At 36.1% G+C, this 23,110-nt stretch overlaps 1 protein-coding gene across 2 annotated transcripts in view; it reads left to right on the forward strand.

The window, feature by feature from the left end:
* The window catches only part of LOC149064927 (uncharacterized), a 107,563-nt gene that overhangs the window by 31,269 nt on the left and 53,184 nt on the right, over positions 1-23,110 (forward strand). The window contains exon 1 of one of the 2 annotated variants that reach the window (XM_089255209.1): positions 19,353-19,612. The exons of the other annotated variant lie outside the window; for it this stretch is intronic. Coding sequence (XP_089111335.1) covers positions 19,606-19,612 — 7 coding nt within the window. The 5' untranslated portion in view covers positions 19,353-19,605. Of the gene's footprint in view, positions 1-19,352; positions 19,613-23,110 lie in introns of those variants that run through there. 2 annotated transcript variants of the gene reach the window in all.

Raw genomic sequence — 23,110 nt, forward strand, 5'->3', positions numbered from 1 at the left:
AGTGAGTTGTGCCGGAAGTCTGTTGCTCTCTATGGCGAGACGTTTTAAAGGGGAGATCGGCTCGCATTCGCGCCTCGAAGTTGGGAACCACAGAAAACCAACTTCAGCCGACCGCCACTGTTGCGACAGTGAGGTTAAATGGCAGCTCTGCACTACTTCTACTTAACCGGTACATCCACCTCGTATACATTCCTCTACGGAATTACTAACGAATTGGCATTTGCCAGAATGTGTGTTGTGAATGCACGTGTGGCCCCTAACGTATTATACGAAGTACGAAAGCCTGGATAACCGTTTACTCTCATCGTTTCTCTCTACCTAACATATTATGTTGTGAAGTTGCGCTTGTTTCGAGTTCATGATGCCATCTGTCTTCCATTTTCTGAAGTTAAGATGGAAATGCTTGAATTTTCATGTTTTTTCAGTATCGTGTTGTAGGACTGCCTGCTCTCTGCGCAGAGACTTTTTCAAATGGGAGACCGGCTCGCATTCGCGCCTCGAAGCCGGAAAACCGCAGGAAACCAATTTCAGCTGATCACTGCTGTGCCGTCAACGGGGTTCGAACCTGGATCCTCAGGACCGCCACTATACTTAAAATCAGACTACACTAGATACGCACCCAGACTTAGGTACTCACACTTCTGGCACAACTAACTCGTAGTTAATTGCCCATGGCGATTGACCGGAGTTGAGCTCGATTTGAAAGTAAGTCACCTTATTACAGATAAATGTTTAGTGAATAATTGTCTTCTACATGTTCAAGACATTCGGGAGGAGCTCAGAACGAACACAGAATAGACCGTTTTCAAGCAAAACCCTTGCAAGTTATTCTATAAACACCATCTATGTTGGTCACCTCTGATCAATCATGAAATTTTTAAGTACTCATTTATGCAAAGATTTGTGCAAGATGGGGGAAATTACAAGCAAATATAAACAAGTTTTTTTTTTTTCAGGTGAGAAAAACAATTGATTCATCATCGGAAAACAAAAATACCGTCCACTACAAACAACAGAAATTTCGCAGTAATTTAGTAGATTATGACATTGAATCGACACGCATCAAGGATATAACCATTGATTCGTATCGATTTTCCAAGTCGATTACGAGGTTTTCTTTTTCGTACTCTTACCGAAGACAAACAGTTGAATCATTGACGATGTTACGCGTTACCCATACAAATACAGAAATGTAATAGGAATGTTTATTTGGTCTATTGATTTTTTTTTTTCAAGGTTCGACTTGGATCGATTCCGGAGGAAAAGACATCGAATAACAAAAAAGAAGTGAGAGGTTGACCGTGAAATACTGAGTACGTGGTTTCGTATGTCCCCACGAAGGACGGGTATCGGTGGTAAAAATGTAGACGAAGGTTGTACCCCAGATGGATCGCTCGATCGATGGAGCGTACGCCAGATATAGCCTGTTGCTCGTGCCTGTGTGCGTACGCTAGACGACTATTATCCATACCGTTGGAAAAGAAAGTTGTTTAGTCGGATAGAATCCCTTTACTGTAAAATCTTCCCCATCTCAACATATTCATTGCCATCTGAAATTAAAGACCAATAAGACCAGATACATCCCGCCTCACATCTTTTGCAGATTTCAAGGCGTTACCAGGAGATGGATGCATTGAAATTAAAGACCGCTTTTTCTGAAATGAAAGAAGTCTAACTCTTCTCTGAAATTATACGGGAAAGATGTGTTTGAAGACAACACACCCACAAGTATTTCAATTCGTCTATTAACTGTATATTCGAACTGTGTTGTCTCGAGAATGTGGAGACATCTATTGTTGGTATGTGTGTGTAGACCAGACTGTATAGACTAGAGATCTTCAACGAATGTTTAGCTGGATACCTGTGAACCTTGGATTGACCCGTTGACAAAAAGGCTTACGTAGTTACAGAATGTATAGAAATGGTGATTGAGATTCCTTTATGAAAAAAATATTCCAGGATTGGAGAAAGAAGTAATTTCAAAATTACTTTTAGCCCACGGAAACATAAATTTCAGAATTAAGGAGAGGATTTCAAAACAAAGGGGAGGTGATTCCAGCTTTAATGGAAATAAATCGTAACTATTAGAAGAAATAATTTCAGAGGCGGGGAAAAATGATTTCACCATTCACATGAAAATTCAGAATTGATGAAAAATATTTTTATATCTTAAATATTTTCAGAATTAATGGAAAAAAAAGTAGAATTATATTCAGGGTTATTTAAATTTTTTAGAATAAATGAAAAATATTTTCAGAAATAACGAAAATCAATATTTGTGATGAAAATATGAATCTTGGAATGAATGATACCCGCAAATAATATAGGGCTTCTTGTTTGATTTCATTATTGTATTGGGTGGGGTATGGACGATGTTTGTTCGGATAAAAATTTATACTGTATTAACCATAGGCCTATTCAGTCACTTCATAGTAAGTTGGTGACCCATTCTTGGTCTGTCAATGCTTCCAGTCCTTATTTGAACCCGTTGATAGCATAATACACTGCCTATTCGGTTGCGGAGATGGAAAAGATGCTAGGAAAAGCAAAGTGACACAGCATGTGGGATCACCATTGCCGAAATAAGGTGAGATGTCTCGTAATTGCCGAAATACAAAGCATTAAATTAGGTGAGATATCTCGTAAGTGCTACCGAGAGAAGATTAAGTAAGAGAAGCATTCACGTCGAAATACCTCTCAATAGAGTTACAATTCCATATTGGAGTTTTACTGAAGACAATCTTTTCAAATTTGTTTCGTCTGCAATTGTTCAAATCTTCATAAAGATTGGGTGTACGACGTGTCGAGACAACGAACAATGTTAATGGTATCGAATACTATTGAAGCAAACCCCATTTCCACAGTAGAGATATGCTATCGGAATTCGTTGAATTTTGGATGTGGAGTTCAAAGGCCAAAGTCATTGCGGAGAAAGACACGTGCTGGCCGAGAGGTAAATGCCGCTAAATGCCCGCAATGCATTTCTTTTCTCTTATACGAATGGCGTCTACGAGGTATTTTCATAAATATGCACGATATTTCTTTCTCTTCCTCCCCATCATCCACGACTAGTAATTATCAATTTTTGCAGTTTATTGCACGGCGCCCGTCGCTCTTCAATTGTAGGGTTTGCAATTGCTGCTTCGATTCGCGAGAAAGACGTCCTCCTCTTTCTTGCAACAAGTTGAATAGAATGAAAAAATAACAAGCGATTTAACAAGAATCACTTAAAAAAAAAAACAACTATCATCCCTGGCAGCCGCATGCGGCATACTAAATACGTCTGGCTGCGAGATGACCATGATAATGTGGCTAAAGGTAAACTTTCTAGGAATAAAAACCGAAATGTCACGCTACTGTTTTGTACTCGGAGCGACGCCAGGGGCATGTCACGTACGACATGCAAATGTTCTCGCGTTAAAGAACTCGTTGCTGATTCCATACCGAGAATCCCACCAACGCAATCGAGAAAAAAAAAATGTGTACTTATCTCCCACCACTTGTATAGATAATTTGTCACAATTATCATTTCGGATAGTGATACAATGATTGCAACCTGTTGATATCAAGATTCTAGGTGCGATGTATTCACTTACTCCGACGCCCTCTTCTGGGAATTATTTCAGATGGATCACGCATCAACCGGAAAAGCAAAGTTGAAGCTTTTTTTTTTTTTGAGTGGGAAACAGTTTTCGTTTCATTTTTGTGTCGTTCTAACACGTACGCAAAGAGCTGCTCGTTCGCGTTTGTAACTTTTCCCAAAAATGTCGATTTCGATCCTGTTATTTTTCCCTTTGAATTTCTGATAATTAATTTGCGTTTTTCAGATAACCCATTTGGCTTCATTTATTCCACATTTGGTTTTTTCAATTAGTCATTTAATTTTCATTTGAATTTTTTCCGATATCTCTTTATTTGAATTTTTTCCGATATCTCTTTATTTGAATTTTTTCCGATATCTCTTTATTTGAATTTTTTCCGATATCTCTTTATTTGAATTTATTCTTTATTTGCGTTTTACAGATAAATCCTTCATCTGGCTTTCTCATTTATTAACCATTGGGCTTTCTCATTTATTTTTCATTTGGCTTCTGATAATTCTTCATTTGAATATTTCAGATAATTCCTCACATGAATTTCAGTGTGATGCATTCGAAATCACTCCAACACCCTCTTCTGGGAATTATTTCAGATGGATCACGCATCAAGCGGAAGAAGCAAAAAAAAAAAAAAAATCTTTTCCCACCCAAAAAAACCCTCAAAGTTTTCGTTTCATTTTGTGTCGTTCTAACACGTACACAAAGAGCTCTTCGTCCTTCGCGGTTGTAACGTTGCCCAAAAGCGCCGATTGCGACCCAGTTCGTGACGTCACAGTCTGTGACGTTTTGGGTGTCAAAGCGAAAAAAAAGGATGTCGAGTGTCATTGTGTCGTGTCGGCGTAGTACGTTTCGGTGGTTTTAGTTGATGACACTTATTGCTAACTAATCCTCGTTTTTTGTGGGACATCAAGCGTCGTAGTAGAAACGACTTTGGCTTGAATGCCATGTTAAATTGTGACGCCCCTCCCACTCTTGGAAGAGAATAAAGCACATTAATGGACTGATATTATCAATTATTTTCGTGCTCAGTCTAGTGAATAATTTACATAAGTGGATTGCACATTAATTGCTTCTTTCTCTAATAAATTTATCGATTATTTACTAAATCGTGATTTTCGGTTACGTTAACATTTTTCGTTTGAGCATAGAAATAAAAACGTTTTTTAAACAATATTGGAGGGAGAAGTGTTTCTTATTACTCTCTCTTGTAAGTCTTTTCCAAACTTATACAGTCAAACTCGGTTATTCGACACCGGCTATAACGTCGAAAATTGGCCAACTCGACTGATTCCCACAAAGAACAATGGTAATTAACCTTTCTTATAACATCGATAAAATGCAACTACCTCGGATATAACGACGCTTTTGCCTTCACTTTATGGTATTTTTCAAAGAAATTAATTGAATTTATATATATATATATATGGTGTGCTCAGCAGATAAAGAAAGTTGTCCTATTGATAACCCAGTAACGATAAAAATAAATGTATATGTTTGACGGTTTAACTTACTTATTAGTATACTAACTTTCCCTTATTTTTCTATAATTTTGCCCAATCTTTTATAAAAATGTTCCGTTTTTTTGTTTTTTTAATGAATTTTTCAGTTTGCAATCTTTACTATAATCGGGGATGGGAGACGAAGTTGTGTAATTTATAAATTATATTATGACTATAACAATATGCCTGACTGATCAATGACCATCAATATGATGAATATGGCTATCAACATCCAGATGAATCAATTTTAGATGATTCTTCATTAGAATTTTTCAGATGATTCTTAATTTAACTTCTTCAGATGTTTTTATAGATAATTCTTTAGATTAATGTTTTAGATAATTCTTCAGATTAATGTTTTAGATAATTCTTCAGATTAATGTTTTAGATAATTCTTCAGATTAATGTTTTAGATAATTCTTCAGATTGATGTTTTAGATAATTCTTCAGATTAATGTTTTAGATAGTTTTCAAATGAATTGTTCAGATAATTTTCAAACGAATTGTTCAGATAATTTTCAAACGAATTGTTCAGATAATTTTCAAACGAATTGTTCAGATAATTTTCAAACGAATTGTTCAGATAATTCTTCAGAAAATTCGTCATTTAACTTCAGATAAATGATCATTTGACTTTAGATAATTTTTCAATTGGTTTCTCCAAACAGTTCTTCCTTTGACACTTCGTCAGATTTGGCTTCTTCCTATAATCACCCGATTATCTTCCTCAGACAATTTTACGTTTTTACCAATTTTTCCTTTTTTTTGTTTTGTTTTTTCAGGTGATGTTTATTTGGCCTCCTCAATTTTCTATAGCATCAGATATTTTTATAATCTCCTGAAATCTTTTCCTTTATTTAGTGCTTGGGGCTAGAGTAATCAAACACCCAGGGAAGCAAAGACATCCGGTGCTAGTCCATAGTCGCCCCACACGGGTAAAGGGCTTGCATCCGAGAAGGGACAGAGCCCGAGTCGTGTCTGGTCTGACAAACCATAGTCACGAAGCGTCCGAACGGCGCAGTGGTAAGATGCTCGTCTTGCACTGCGAAGTTTACCGTCAAGGTCCAAGGCTTCGAATCGAAGCATAGAATGTCAAACAAGTTCTTTACCTACCGAGCCTGAGGCGACCACCGATAGATGGCACCTTCATTGCCCATCCAACTCCACTGGTTGGAAATTTTCGTATGGCGTCGTATGTTGAATATATAACCTGAGTTGGTGTGCGGTCAAGTAGTCCATAGTCACACTCCATCCTTTCAATTTAATCCCTACCTTGTTTAAAACAGCTCTACGTTTCATTTTCCGTAACTTTTCAAATAAAGAAAAAAAAAACCCCGTTTAATAAACGTTATAGTTCAAAATGACTACTGAGAGTAGTTGCTTGAGGAGTGAATGACGCAATATAGATGCAACAACCTCCTCCTACTACACTACTTGCTCTACAGTGAAAGAGTAATTATTGCATCATCAGTCAAATAGAGATTGAGAGCCGGCATCTCTCATCTCAAAACTATCGTTAATCCATCAACACAAAAGACAACGCCCCCAATTTCTTTTTCACCGTTTTCTTAACCCAAGTTAATTCTTTGAAGAGTATCGAGACCGAGTTGTGTCGTTCGCACGTGCAACCAACACGCACACAAGTTAAGATCATGTCCGTGTCCTTGGCCGTAAAAGGACCACAACCAAAGGGTGGTTGTTATTACGCGCAGTAACCTACACATTAGCCTAATGAGAACTGAACGTAACTCCGCCATTTTGGCTTCAGACAGACAGTTTCACTCAAGAATTTTATTGTTTTATTAAGTCGACGTTTTTTACAACGACTTTAATCGTTTCTTGAAAAAAAGACGTTATATCGAATGTTTGAAAAAAATTTGGCTCCTTAAAAGAATTCACATTTGGGACGGGATAGAAAATTATGAATTTTTTTTATCATGTAAGCCAGAGATCTTTAACCTTTCAGACAATTGAGGGTAAAAAAAAATATTTCCATGAAGCCCAAGGGCCAACAAGTCATATTGCAGTATTTAGGTTCTCACAGTGGCATCTTAATGGGTGAGCCTATCGGGGTCCAGGACTTCGAGTTACAAAGGGGGCCCTATATTGGATATTTTTATTCATCGTGAGATGTTTTCTCCATTCAATATGAATTTTCTTCAATTCCAAAATTATTTTTCATGAATTATTATTTTTAATTAATTCTGAAGTTATTTTTCATTAGTTATGAATTTCAAAAAATAATTAAAAAATAATTTCCATAGATTTTTGAAATTAGTTTTGGAAATGTTTTTAATTCGGTCTAATTTTGAAGAATTTCGAAATACTTGTGAAATTAATTTTTAATAAACTTTCAATAATTCTCTGAAATTATTTCTCATTTATTCTGAAATTATTCCTCTCATTTATTCTGAAATTATTCCTCTCATTTATTCTGAAATTATTCCTCTCATTTATTCTGAAATTATTCCTCTCATTTATTCTGAAATTATTCCTCTCATTTATTCTGAAATTATTCCTCTCGTTTATTCTGAAATTATTCCTCTCGTTTATTCTGAAATTATTCCTCTCGTTTATTCTGAAATTATTCCTCTCATTTATTCTGAAATTATTCCTCTCATTTATTCTGAAATTATTCCTCTCATTTATTCTGAAATTATTCCTCTCATTTATTCTGAAATTATTCCTCTCATTATTTCTAAATTGATTTCTAAAACTAATTTTGAAATTACTACTTTCACCAATTCTGGAATAAATTTTCAAATTGAATTTTTATCTTTCAACATTTCTATAAACACTAACTATGTAAGCCTTTCCGTCGGCGGACCACTGCAAAAAGCTTGGATGGTCACACTTGATCCCGCCCCCCCCCCCCCGGACCATGCATTGAAGAATCCTGATGTAAACAGTTGCAGTGAAAATGCATTGGCTAGAAAATGTTGTAAAAATTACATGCTTACCCTTATCTAACAAGTTCTCTTTTATCAAAGACAATGTCAAACACAATTTTAGTAAACGACAAACACGCATTTTGTACCTTTCTTTGGGAAAAAAGAGTCGCAGCAGAGATGAGTTCAGAAGTTGGATTGAAAGGTCTTTGTAGGTCGTGATATTAGAGGAAAAATAACATGGCATGTTATCGTACCAGTCCGTATAGTGGAACGCTTGGTAGTAATAACGGGCGTCAACTGTATTGTGTTTGACGTTGACCTTTTATATCTGAGAATTTGGTACAAAGTGCGGGCGTGTAATTATTTATTAAAATTTTATTTCTTACCAACTTTGATGTATTTCCACTGCAACTGCTTACGGTATAATAAAATGAATTTTCTTAATAAGTTAAATTTTTCACACGTTCGATATACCGACCTCCCAATACAACGTCCGTTTTCCTTGAAATGACGAGACTCGTTACAACTAATGTCGATTGTAAAAGTCACACTTACAGACTGATTTTGTTAAGTTTTTGGCAGTTCAGACCTTGTATTGGATTAAATGTTCCATGTAGGTCATTGTATTGCGGATACAAAAATAACACGGAATGCATAAGAAAACATTCGGGACTCATCGTACCGGTAGTTAGAATGGAATGGCAGCAATAACGCGTCGTCGTTATAACGAGCGTCGATTGTAATATCTACTTCAAAGTGACAATCTACCCATTGCTGGAATTTGTTTTTACCGATTGTTTTTTTTTTTCGTTCTCATTATTCGTAATTGTTTTGCGATATCTATTGACGTAAGTTTTTGGTCGTCTTATCATCGATGATGCGCATTTTTTGTTTTTCATTTTCAAATAAATATCCGTGATTTATTTTTATCTGGTGCGTTGACAGCAGATCCTTTCTGACATCCTGGCTCCTTGATTGTTTCTTGTCCTTTTCTTTAACCTCATGTCCACAATATTCGAGCAATATTCTTGTTCCGGAGAAAAATATCATTTGAATCACTGAGAATGAGCGTTTTTTTTTTTTCAATGATAAAAATTTTTCCCGCCGAAGATATTGAATAATTGGATTATTAATTGGATAATTAATTGGGTAAGAATATTGAATTAATATAATTTTCTTCAATTAAACCTATTTTTAGGCGTTTTCGTATATACGCCTATAGGGTCGTAACTAGGATTTTTGCGCCTCCTGAACTTCAAAATTCGATAAACTGTCGCCCTCTAAATTTTGTCACTCGGGGCACATGCCTGTTCTTTAGTTCCGGCCCTACACATATCCATAGTTATCGGGGCTGGACAGAGCGACATGCCTCGGGCATGCATTTTTTTCGGCGACTTTCCCGACGCGGGCGCATAAAAAAATTTAAATATTTTCGGTTTTTCATCGACGATGATGCAAGTGTTCCTTCACACATGCGTGAAATTTCATAGAAATGCATTTTTTGGCATCCATGATGAAAATGTGTCAATGTATTTTGATCGATCTCCATAGTCCTGATACCCGGTACGGTAACGGGCCTTGGTATACTGCAACTGGGCTGTTCTGGGAAACGGAAACTTTACTTCCAACGAAGTACATAGTGGAATTGGAATGGTACTCATGAAAGAAGAGAAACTTCATATAGTTTGTGTGCATAAAACTTAAGTATATTTTATTATATGGCACTTTTATACAGCACAAAAGTGTCCGAAAGGGATAAAAATTATGAGATTCTAAAATAGTAGAGAAATTTATGCGCGTTTCTTTACGACACAAAAATATCGGGAAAATATGGTACCTCTGCTGTGTGTGCCACCTATCAAATAAAAACTAAGCTATAAATAAGTTTTCAAGTAAAACTGGTTGTTAGCTTCAAACCGGTACGCAGCATGAAATACAAATACAACGCCACAACAGGCAAAATGCCCAACGAGGTGGCTGAGAAAAAGATTCCCATAAAAATATGGATGTCATATGTTTCAAAAATATGTCAGTAAGAACAGACAATGTGTTATAATACCATATATATTTTTTTCTGCTGCATACCAGTGTAAAATTTTATGCACCAGAATACCAGTTATTGTAATTCAGCGGCAAACATATAACATATTTTGTAATTACAAAAAAAATTGGTATTTCCACACGTAAAATTTACATAAATGTAAAAAAAAACCCTTTTATACAATGTTTATTGTATTCTGCTCATCGGTTCAAATCTACCGGTCATTCTATTTTAAGAATTATAACAGATAGTTATGTTTTTATTCAATAGGTGTCAGTAGGTCCTAGCTTAACGCGTTGTTCACGTATTTATACTAGCAGAGTATAAATATAAAATATAAAAAGCAAAAGGTTGGGAAATTTTCCTTAGTTTTTTCTACCGGGAAAATTCATTTTCTAATTTATACCGGTCCGGGATAAGCGGACTGCTATGAGAGAAAGGTTGAAGAGAACCGAACTAAACCGTAAAAGGCCCAGGATTTTGGTGGCTATAGGTAATTATATATGTTACTTCACGATTCGACACTATAATGCATCTGAAAGGTTTTTTCCGAGATGTCCCGGTTTTATCAGTGAATTTGCTTTAGATTCCCCTATTTTATCAGGATTTGTCCCAGTTTCAAACTTTTAGGGGAGAGAGCGGGCCACTTCATTGATTTGAAAACGTTACTTGGGTTACTTAAATGAACTGTAAATGTGCCATGGGCCGCTTGGGTGCTCTGGAACAGTTCTGCAGTGATCAGTGAATATACCGCGTCACGTTTATGATCAAGGATTGGGCCTCGGACCACTCAATTGACGTGAAACTGCATCGTAGGGGTCACTTAAGTGATCTGAAAATGTGCCGCTCAATTCATTCTTACAATATTAGGTTTGAGGTGCTACATCGGATGACTTCAAGAGCTGTGAGTGCGGGCAACTTCATTGGTTTGGAAATGTGTCGCGGGTCGCTTAAAAACTCTAAAAATGAACCAAGCGGCACATTTGTATGGAATTAAGTTGGAGGTCACTGGCCACATCGGATGACTCCGAGGGCCACATGCTCTTCAAGCACGTCTAAAGCTCTAGAAAAAACATGTAACGGTAACTTGATTAGTTGAAAAAATGGTTTTTGATAATGGGATCCCGGTTTTGTTTAGTAGAGCCAAATGTTGCTGAAAATAGAATAGTGTGTAGCCTTCTTAGTGTAGGTCATCCGCATGAAAGTTAAAAAGTGTGTGTCTGGCTCCATTTTGTGTTTTTTGTTTTCATTTTTTTCCCGCTTACCGTTCGTCTAACCAAATAAAGAACTACGTCTGTGTCTGCAACTAATATTTTATGAGTTTCAACCGGTTTTCTGCCATTTTCTATATTGGAACACTTTGTTCAAATGTTTTTCTAGCCATGTTCTTGTATATATAAACGCGGTACGAGTGCGAAAAATAAAATTACACTTTCCGGAACTTGCCGCATCAATTTCGATTTTTTCGAGTCCTTTATCGCAGTGGTTGCGAAAATAGGTCCATATGGCCCCTTTGTAGTCTTGGGAAAGTGCTGCCGCACTTTTAAGCGATCTGGAAACCTCCAAAGGTCGATCCTGCGTAGTACCAGGACAAGAAAGAAGCTCACCGAAGTCTATCCCAGGGGTTCAGATGCTGATATTATAACATTTTTGTTGGAGGGGGGTTTTCGCTCCTGCAGTGGGGAGGAGTAAACTACAAGAAGAGATATCAATTTATTTTCTGGATAAATTTGGCATTATTTTAAAAGAATAGACTTAGGTGAAGAAATCGTGAATGTGAAAATGTTGAAATTTCTTCACTGAAGCGTCCATGAAGCCTCTCTTTAGACCCGCTGAACTTTACCTGAGGCTCACGGACCCCTTGGATTGTTTCTTGAAGAGGTTCACGTTGTCCGTAAGCTTGGATGACGAAACAATTAACTTATTGTTTTTATATTATCCTGTACTGAACATTATTTTGTAAAGGGTCCCGTGGCCTGCTAAAAAGGGCCATAGGCACAAAAGGTTGAAAATCCTGCCTTTAGGGCATTGATAGAAGAACAACGGTTAAGTGAATCTCGGTTATAACACGATATCGAAGTCCCGGGAAATTTTGCCATTACAACCGAATTCGACGTTTTCAATACCTTTTTTTGACGAGAAGTATAAGATGCAAAAAAATACCATCATTAGTAATTTACGAAGTTATTTCATTATGAAAAAAGTAAGCATATTTGATCGAGAAAAATAAGAAATTTGGATCATGAATACGGGAAATAATATTCTCGCAAAAAATGTTGCCAATTGCCATCGAATTTGCCAAATATTGCTTATAAATAACCCTTGTCTAGAAATATAATGCTTCGGCATGTCTGCAGTTATTTAAAAGGTATTTCACAAAAAGTAAATCGGTATCTGTGACACTATAGGCCTATACGTGAGATGAGTATTTAATCGCATTCATAAACATGATTTTCAAAAATTATATGCAAATTACTTCCATTCCCAATTTTAGTGAATGCAGTCAATGCTCGTTATAACGCCTGGTACGTTTAAACCAGCTTTTTCATATATACGTTATTTTCGCAAAGTATAACGACCTACAAAAACCATTCAATCCAATACAACGTCAAAACTCAGCTCAGCTCGTTTTTTGCAAAGAAATGTACAAAATCAGGGTTTTTCATTTACCAAAATTCTGTTTGATCTTGAAATTTATTACATAGGTGCATGCAAGTAATAAAATTACAAATATTTTTACAATTTTGGCATCATTACAATTTAATTTTTTAACCTCTAGCATTTTCATTGCAACTTAAATTACAACCAAATAATATAATTTTTATTTCGTTCAAATATGAACTCTCCTAAGATGCTAATTTTTTTTCTTTCAAATGCTCGATATAACAGCCTCACAATATAAAGTTTGTTTGTAGTGGAAGGAGGTCGTTATAGCGAGCTTCATTGAAAGAACGACACATTTTTATAAAAAAAAAAAGTAAGGAAAGGCAAATTACGGTAATATCAATTAGCAAATCAGAGCGTCACACATTTTTTTCAAAAATAGGTACCAATGACAGTGCCTGAATGTGATGAGCACAGTTTCTTGGGATAACGCCATAAGAACAGAAGCAAAGCAACGGGAAATGTGCCGCCTTATGAGAGTTTGTTGCGTTTTCATCAACTACATTGTAAAAGCAAGGTCCATTAGCATCATTCAGGAATACATTATTTAAAAAAAATGAAAACTATTGGGAATCGGAACCGGTCCGCAACACACATCTTGACGTTATTACGATTTCTCGCAGACACCCCAACGAAATCTCAAGATCCTGAGAAATACTTCTCTAAATATTAAAATAGTTAATGAATTCTTCATACAAAAAACTCCGGTCTAACTAGAAATCTCACTCAACAAAACATACACGCTTTGAGATTTCTTTTCAATGAAATTAATCATCACTTTTTCGGAAATCCGAAACCAAACGGAATTCATCATAAACGGAGCCCCCGTTAGAGCGGAAATTCCTTTTTAACGCGTTGATTGATCTGTTTAAAAAGAGATGGCTTCAGGGTTTTTTTTTTTTCGAGTAGTTATAAACCAATACCACATCCGGCAATGGACCGTTTTTATGCTTCGGCACATAAGGCACTTCCAGAATGGGGCCCCCTCTACTAACTATATTCCTATATTATTTCTCGTAGAATAATATCTTCGGTGCACTGCAAAGTAGTTTTTCTTTCTGTCGGCAGCTCTTCACCACCTTTTTTTCGTAACTTCTACCGCCCTTCTTACTCTTATTTTTTTTTTTGGCCTATAGTATTATTTTTTTAGGCCCCCTTAAAACAGGTGAGTAACTGACGAGGGGGGTAAAGAAATCATCGGCCATCTTAAGACTGAAAATCAAGTCTCTTGCCCGACAGCCCTGTAATTTTGTCGGTGTTTTTCTGATGGTTCTATTTTTTTTTTACCTTTTTTTTTTTTTGTTAAATCTTCCGCCCAGTCTTCTTGCCGATCGCCACCCCCGATAGTTACCATCCCACCCAGTTTGTGCACCATATATTCGCCTCAAGATGAAAGTTTTTTAACGAAGATGTCTAGACTTCGTGATTGTAAAAGACCTTAAGAAAAACGTCCTCCTCCCTCTAGGGTCCCGGCTTTCGAAAAAAAAGATGCGTTTTGCTTACTCTTATATACATATAACATACCATGTATATACATTTTTCTTTTAAGGTAAAGAAACACTTTACTTTGACTTGAGGATTCGCCCGCCTTACTGTTTCTTGGTGGTGGCCACCTATACAGGTTGTCCCAAATTGTTCGCACAGCGGATATCTCCGCAACCGTTGACTTTAGAAACTTATTTTCATTTGCGAAAGGTTTTTAAATGACGTGCAGTAACTCGAAATGTCTTGGATTTTCCAAGGGATCGTATAGATGAAAAGTTAATTTTCCTATTTTTTTTGCGTAGAATAATAGGACACATGCTCAACCCATTACCCGAGTGCTAAATTTGGCCCTAGGATTACAGGCACTCGTATGGGTGTTGGACTGCCAGGATGCTCCCAAATCTCTCGGTATGGGAAGCGTACCCCGCACTAACGGTAATAGAAATGAGAAATATACAATATGTCAAATATATACATTTTGTTGCAGTAAACAAGGTGTCTGAGCTTCAACTGTTTGATTCTGAAATTTTCATCAATTCTGTAATTATTTCTTTCATCAGTTCTGAAATTACCGAAATTTTAAAATAAGTGCATATTTTTAGAATTTTTTTTCAAATTAAATTGCTTTGTACTAATTGTTGTTTTCAAGATTATTTTTCTTTTTCATTCTTCAAATTTAATCATTTTTAAAATTTTTCAAGGGAATATTTAACCACTGAGTATTATTCATTTTAAGATATATTTAAATGCATATTTTTAGCCATTTCCTTCATCAATTTTGTAATTTTCCTTCAGCAATTTTGTAATTTTCCTTCATCAATTTTGTAATTTTCCTTCATCAATTTTGTAATTTTCCTTCATCAATTTTGTAATTTTCCTTCATCAATTTTGTAATTTTCCTTCATCAATTTTGTAATTTTCCTTCATCAATTTTGTAATTTTCCTTCATCAATTTTGTAATTTTCCTTCATCAATTTTGTAATTTTCCTTCATCAATTTTGTAATTTTCCTTCATCAAATTTTGTAATTTTCTTTCATCATTTCTGGAATTGTTTCATCATTTCTGGAATTGTTTCATCATTTCTGGAATTGTTTCATCATTTCTGGAATTGTTTCATCATTTCTGGAATTGTTTCATCATTTCTGGAATTGTTTCATCATTTCTGGAATTGTTTCATCATTTCTGGAATTGTTTCATCATTTGTTAGGCATGTTTGAATGCATATTGTTAGGCATGTTTGAATGCATATTGTTAGGCATGTTTGAATGCATATTGTTAGGCATGTTTGAATGCATATTGTTAGGCATGTTTGAATGCATATTGTTAGGCATGTTTGAATGCATATTGTTAGGCATGTTTGAATGCATATTGTTAGGCATGTTTGAATGCATATTGTTAGGCATAGTTTTAGACATTTTTAAATGCGTATGTTGCATTCCTATATAAAAGCATGTTTTCTTCATTTATTCTGCATACTTTTTAGTTCTGCGCATTTTTCTTTTCATTTTAGTCAACAATTCAGTTCTTTCAATATGAATATTTTTTTTCTCATTTTTGTGCATATTTTTCTTTTTAGGCCATATTTTTGCATTTTCAAATAAACATTTTTTCATTTTTTGCCCATATTTTTCCTCTTTAGGGAAACAGGCATTTTTGAATGCATATTTTTCATTTACGTGTATTTTTCTTTCAAAAACTCCTATACATACCCTTTTCTGCGTATTGCATTTTTAAAACGTATTTTTTATTTTATGCACGTTTCGGTATTTTTGAATGCACATTTCGATATTTTTGAATGCATATTTCAGTATTTTTAAATGTGTTTCCACAATTTTTATGCATTTCTTCGGTACTCTTGAATTCATATTTTTTTTCTTTTTGCGTATATTTTTGATTTTTAGTGCCATACTTCGGCATTTGGATGGATTTGTTTTCATTTTCACTCATATTTTTAATTTTATGTCGTATCGACATTTTTAAGTGCATTTATATTTTTCAGTGAATATTTCAGTGTTTATATTTTGCCACACTATTTAGCGCATATTCCGGGATCTAGTAATTAATCTATGACAGACAAACCCTTTGAATGTCACTCCATTTTTGTCCTCCGGTGTACGATTATGAACTCAAAGACGCAGTCACGTGATAAAATTTAATTAAAATTTTGTTAAGTGTTTAAAAAAAAATAAACTCGAACTGCGTATGTACACGTGTTCAATATCAGAATTTTATCATTGGGGGACGGATAATTAAAATTTACACGATTGCATTCAATTTGAATAGAGGAAAGGTGTTTCCGCATTCCTTCAACATTAGTTGATACAAATGTCGTCATTGCGGATAGGATGTGCATTTCTTTAACCCTTTCCTTACGGCATTGCTACGGAGTCAGGCCATTGTTTTTATCAGAGATGGAAATTCTTTACTTAGAGATAAAATAACACACTGACTCTATTTTCGTTTCACCGTAGAATTCCGGTATCTGATTTTTTGTATATAAAACCGATACTACCCATCAAATTTATTTGGAAGACTTGAAACTAGTCATTATAGTAAGGTTTTGATCAAGCAGTGTCTTGTTTTTTGACCGTATTGGTTCAGATTTGATCACATTAACTATATTAAAATGGTTTCAGAATCGAATTCCGGTAAGTAGAATTAAAGATTTATTTAAAAGCCATAGCAGTTAGTTTTAGATTTTATAACTGTTCTGACCGTTACTGGTCGGAATTATGAATCCTCAAATTCCTAAGAGAAGGTTTTTCGTGAAATTTTCTGAATCCTCAAATTTTCGTAGTTTTTTTTGGTGAAATTTTAAATCATGTTTGGCAAAAAGACCAGGTTCGGCTTAACGCATGGGTTCACCCCGGCACCTTTTGTTGCATAAAGGGGGGGACTTTGAACTTTGCATGGCAATTAGCATAAATTGTGTCGGATTTAAAGAAGTCGGGGATATCCTCAGGCATTTTGCCTAAGTTAGGGTCACATTCATGTCCAGCCTGGCCCAATACTCATTCGCAAATATTTTCTTCCAATATTTGCCGTACCTGCTGCGATGAAGTCCCAGTGGCATAGGCTCACTATACACTGGCCCAAATTTCCCTTGGTGAATATAAGCTTCTAAAACACTCTCCATGTTGTGACTATTGGTGTTCTTTAACTAATGTGTGGCCAGATGAATTGAAAGATTGGGAAAGAACGCGGATCCTTTTTTGATTTTGGGTGGGAGCCGGAAGGTCCTCTTCGTTTTCTTCAACCTGCCTCCAACATTTGACGGTCATTATCAATGGTGGAGTGCCCACCTACTTGCCCATGAACAACTTTGAAACGTATTGGGTCAGGCTGGACATAAGCGTAGCCCTAGCTTACGATAGACCAGCAAAATACACTTTAGATTATGCTGAAGATAACAGAAAACTGTAGTCATTAATTTCATTTTTGGTACCGTACCGAACGGTGCATGAGAAAGGGACTAAAAAAACTCCTGGCTGTCAGAATGACTTTTTGCTCCAAGTCGCGGACTCGAATATACGCATATTGATTTCATAAAACTTCACAATACTGCAAATGCTGAGTATGTTACCCTCCTATATCCTAAACCTTCAGTAAAATGTTAGTAAATTAAAGAGCATTTTTCGGTCTAGTAATCCATGAAGTATTCAGAAGTGATCGAGTTGAATATGAGACCAATATCGTGCTCGAGGTTCAGGTGAACAAAAATTAATTTGAATGGTGCTCGCGAGAACTTACAAATATTTCAGATAGCAAATTTTTCGAACTGAATGTGAGTGCATGTCAGAGTTGCCACAAGCGGACTTTGGTGTAAGGCGTGAATTATGCTCGAGATTTGGAAGGGGATCGAAATGTTGACCACATGAAAAACATTTCAAACTATCGACTGTTCAGGCTGGTCTGTCTTTAAGGAGGCGAACCACAGGGACCACAATAGTGACGATTGCCTACTTTTCAAGATCCCTTGCAGTAAATGAGCCGCTTTTATAAAGCAACATCCAAATGCTTGTTGAATCCTAGAATCCTATGCTCTTTTCTCCTAGCAGAAAATTCAGCATGAATAAAATACAGGGTGCCCCATAAATTCATAAGTTATTAAATTCACAAAAATTTAAGGAATTTGTTTGCGAAAAGTTGTCTCTACGAAGGAGGATTTTTTTTTGGTGCAGAAATTTTTTTTAGTTAACTTTTGTCCATAGAGGACGTTGCACCAAAGCAAATCACTGGAAATATGCAAATCAGAGTCCTATAAAATGCAGGATGTACGATATATTTCTGAATTTTCCTGCTACTGGTACTTGCGTAAGGTTTTCATTCTGATGTTGACACTGGTGGGTAAAGTACTAGTGGTGAAGTTTTACCTCAGCCACGAATCGCCGGCTGAAACTTTAGAAACGTTTGGAACTCGGAAGAGATTGAAGAAAGATTCAGGTCCAATCACTCCTGCCGGACTAGTTTTTCTGGTCTTCTACCGACTAAAATTTGAACTAAATTTTTCTTCTGATCCAAAAAAAAAAATCTCTTTGCAAGAATATCTTTTCGCAAACGGCATTAAAATATAACAATTCCTTCAATTCAATTTTAATGAATTTTTAAACTATTTACGAATTTATGGGACACCCTCTATTTCAAAATAATTTTTATCGAAGTTAAGTCAGCCAAAAATATGAATTGAAAAAAATATCAAAAACTGTCCCGTAGAATACAGGACGCACAGCTTTCTTTATAGAAAGCTGCTGCTCCTTCCTGACCCAGGACTCAAAGTGCTGTGTCCGATTTCAAAGAATCATCTCGAAGTCATGCGGCTCCTTATTTAAATCGCCACCTAAAGTTCTGACGTGACAAAATTTATGTCTCGCGTTGCTATTTCAAAAATAGCATTTTTTTTTTTCTATACAAAGAAAAGCGTTTCCGTTTCCTTGTCGGCTTCCGTCCGGGACTCTGAATCATCTTTACGAAATTTCCGCGTTATCTCCGGGAATATCGTAAAAAAGGCATTTCAGTCACTTCATTCTTCAACATAACACCACACATCGTATCCGTATCTTCAAAACATAGTAGTAGTAAGAAAACAAAAGGAACGATAAAAAAAACAAACTAAACAAACGCGCGCAATTCGCACATCAGCAGAGTAAACTGTCATTTCCTTGGAAAAGATTACAGATTGCTTGAGAAATGTTCCTTTGGGGATTATCTCTGCCTGACTGACTCTAGCTAGAGATAGAAAGAAAGAAAAAAACGCCGGTATACACAATGAGAACGTTCATTCAATTCACAACAGTTGTGTGTGTCTGATATTATACTCGTAGATTTTGAATGAATTACGTTCCAGAGTGGCTATTTGTTTACATCATTCTCCGTCGACTACATTTCATTTTTCCTTCCATGTTTACTATGCGTTTTGAAGATTTGAATGAAAAGTAAGCCTCTTAAAATTAATTTATTTCGAATATAGCCAATTAATTTGTTTCGAATATACCGTAAAATTTTAGTAACGAAACTCTTGTGATCCAGGTTGGTAGATTTTATTATTTTATGTGGTCTAAATGTATCCGTAATTTCGAGCAGTGTTTCTTGACGTTTTTTCACCCGTGGTCCCTTTTGACGTGATCCTCATGTGTTTTCGAGAGATCCGTATGATCTGTCCAGTGATTTTGTAGTGTTAAGCAAGGGCCACACACATGTCAAGTCTGGTCCAATAGCTATTCGTGAATATTTGCTTTCAATATTTACATCCCTCAATGCAAATAGGCAGCAGTGGCATAGTCTGGCTAAACGCTGGCCCAGACAAGTGCAATGTCTCTTGGTGAATCTTTGCTCTCAGAACACTCTCCTAGGAAATGATACGCCAACGCGCGTTGTAATTGTTGGCGTTCTTCGACCAGTGTGTGGCCAGACGGATTGAAAGATCGGTAAGGAAGGCGGCACCTTTTTTTGACTACTTGGGTTGGAATTTGGAAGGTATTCGACCAGCCTTCCAATACCTCCAATATTCGACGATCATTGCCAACGGTGGAGCAGCCACACTACTTGCCCATGACCAACCTTGGAACGTATTGGGCAGCCTTGACACGAGTGTAGCTTTTCCTTCAGTACCCATCCATGCCCAAATCGGCATTCCAACCCAGACCTACACTGTCTAAGGCTAGCTCCCTAACCACTCGACTGCCAGGCGTCCATTTTCGGACCATATTTTCTTCTCATGGCTCCCATGTCTTATACAGTCGTCCTTACCATCGTTCAGTAGTGAGACCACCTCTATTTATTGAATTAATTTTTTTCAGTAAACTGAATTTAGTGAACAAAAATCACAAATCAATTTTTTTCATTTTTGATTAAATAAAAATTAAATGGAATAATTTAAATGGTGTAATTAAAATAACAGAACATTTTCAAAAGCGATTCTAATTTGTTTTCAAATTCACTCATTTAAGTGGACAAAAATTTTATAAATATGGTCGGTCTGCAAATGCTTGGCTACAGTTCATTGAGCTTCTCTCTTGTTTTTGTACTATGTAGGGCCCTCGGGCAGAATGTTCTGAGACCCTGTACTTGGCTGAAAGTAATAGTTTACATACACACTTTCGAAAATCATAGTGACGCAACTTAAAGTGCTATGCGGAAGTGCTAACATCACTGAGCTGGAAAAATCTGCATATGCCTTTCGAAACCCTACATAACCCACAACCTCTCAAGATTGTGGCACCCTTGAAAATTAAGTTCATAGTTACCTTGCCGGCATCTCTGTAGGATCCCCATTTTTTCGATGTAATTTAATTTCCAAAATATGTACAAGATGATCTCATGGAAACCAAATTTCAAAAGTTGTCGAGTTTTTCGTGCCTTTGACGGAAAAATTTGGAGCTTTATGCCGGTTAATATCCCTGGGTTGGACATTAATTGAATCTAATTTTTGCAGTACATGAAATTAGCGTCATAAAAATGATTCAAACACTCTGTGTAGTGAAAGGGTGTTACAAGAACACTTATTGCCCAGCTGAGAGTTGACCCCAGACTTATTCAGCTGGAATCTAGGTGTCTTAAATGCATGGTGCACAACCTTTTTTTCAGTCCGCGGGCCAGAAATGCGGTAATTCTGCCGCTCGAGGGTGAGAAACTTGTATATGTAGGATGACTCCCCTCCCCGTATTTCATGGAGCATTCTCGTAATGTTGGTCATCTCAACTTTTCATAAAATTTCCTGTTTTTTCTCATTTTCAAAAGGAGCTTGCTTGAATCTTTAGATCAAGAATTATGGTCATTTTCTTGACTTACGCCTTTGACATTGCTTTAGATCTAATTTGCAACTTGATTTGCCTTGAACACTAACGGGGGTAAAGAAATTTGCCCATGAAAGGGCTAACAATCGTATGGGGTTTGAAATTCATACTTTAAAATAGACCCGGAAATTATCATTTGGCCATAAGATGAATGGCCGCATCTGAGGGGTGACCGTTAAGAGGGGTTTTACTTTACACCTCAGCCTTTGACCTTTTTTGGGTTGTTATTGGGAACTTTGTATGCCTTTTTGAAATTTTTTTGACTAATTGACAACTCTACTTGTTTTTGACAGTTTTTGAACTGTATTTGGGGACTGACTTGCCTTGAAATTGTTTTTGCCGTAATTAGCAACACTACTTACATTTACAAAAATTTTTGGTGATAACTCGAACGGATCGCGATTTCTTATATTTTTATGAAGGAAATATGATCAGCCCATGCATTTATCGTGCTGTGTGTATTTATACTTTCCTACCGGAACACCTTTCGCGGGTCGCATGGAGCCTTTTGGTGAGCCGCATTTGGCCGGAGGTTGGTAACCTCTTCTTAAAATAATTTAAAAGTAAAATTAAAGTGACATAAGGCTTGACATAATACAAGGAACAACATAATACAATTAAATCGAAACTGAGGGGGAAGAAGAAACGCTTTGACGTCACAAGTAAACATAGGTAGGAAACGTCTTATCACATGCGACGGTATTCTGAGAACAAGCAACATCGAAATGATAGTCTGTGTTTTTGAAAGCGTGATAAGGCTATCGAAAGGATTTTTTCAATATTTAACGACATATATCAATTAGAATGATCAATTCGGAAATATTTCGATCGCATCACCTTATAAACAGTGAAACTCCTCTATTGCGAACACCGGCGAGAGCAAGAAATTCGTCCGCAAAAGAGGGATGACCGTAAAAAGCAGAATCTTGAAATACATACTTTATAATAAACCCGTGAAATTATTTGGCTGTGAAACAGGGATGACCGCCAATAGAGGTTTTACGGTACACCTCAATTTTTGAGGTTTTGGATCAAGCCATGTAAAATTAACAATTACTTCAATGCTTAATTTCTTTTAAATTAAACGACATAAAAGTGAAAAAATTATCATTGAATTTTCGAAACAAAAGTTTAAACTTTTCAAAATCCAAAATTGTGTTTTTCTTGGTTATGTTCAATTTGGAGTATTTTTTTTTTGTTGTTGATAAAAATGTGGTGCTTCACCAATAACTAACTTTTTGATTTTTGAAAATATCGGAATGATTAAAAAAAATCAAGATATTTAGGCAGAAAATGAACTAAATCCCAGTAGTTGATACCGTTTCGTTAACTGCTGAATAAATTGCTTAACACTTAGAGCTGAATTGACGAGATATCTTGCTTAAAGACTTCTCATTTTAGCAATGAGAAGCCCAGATGTTTCGTAAAGTTTATTTCTCAATGGAACAGTCTTCCCCTTTACCGTATGCATCCACGGAAAATCGGAAGAAAGCATATTTAGTTAAAGATAGGGCATTTTATTGGGTTTCAGTGATTTATTTTGTGCTGCTTGAAGTGTAAAATGTGTAAAAAATTGAATTTTTATGGTCGAAACCGTCTCGTAAAACTATGATAAAATGACAATGATAAAAACCTCTT

The sequence above is a fragment of the Pholcus phalangioides genome, unplaced genomic scaffold (genome assembly GCF_987345545.1).
Source record: "Pholcus phalangioides strain wild (caught in Gottingen) unplaced genomic scaffold, Ppha-v1.0 ptg000042l_1, whole genome shotgun sequence".
Lineage (NCBI taxonomy): Eukaryota > Metazoa > Arthropoda > Arachnida > Araneae > Pholcidae > Pholcus > Pholcus phalangioides.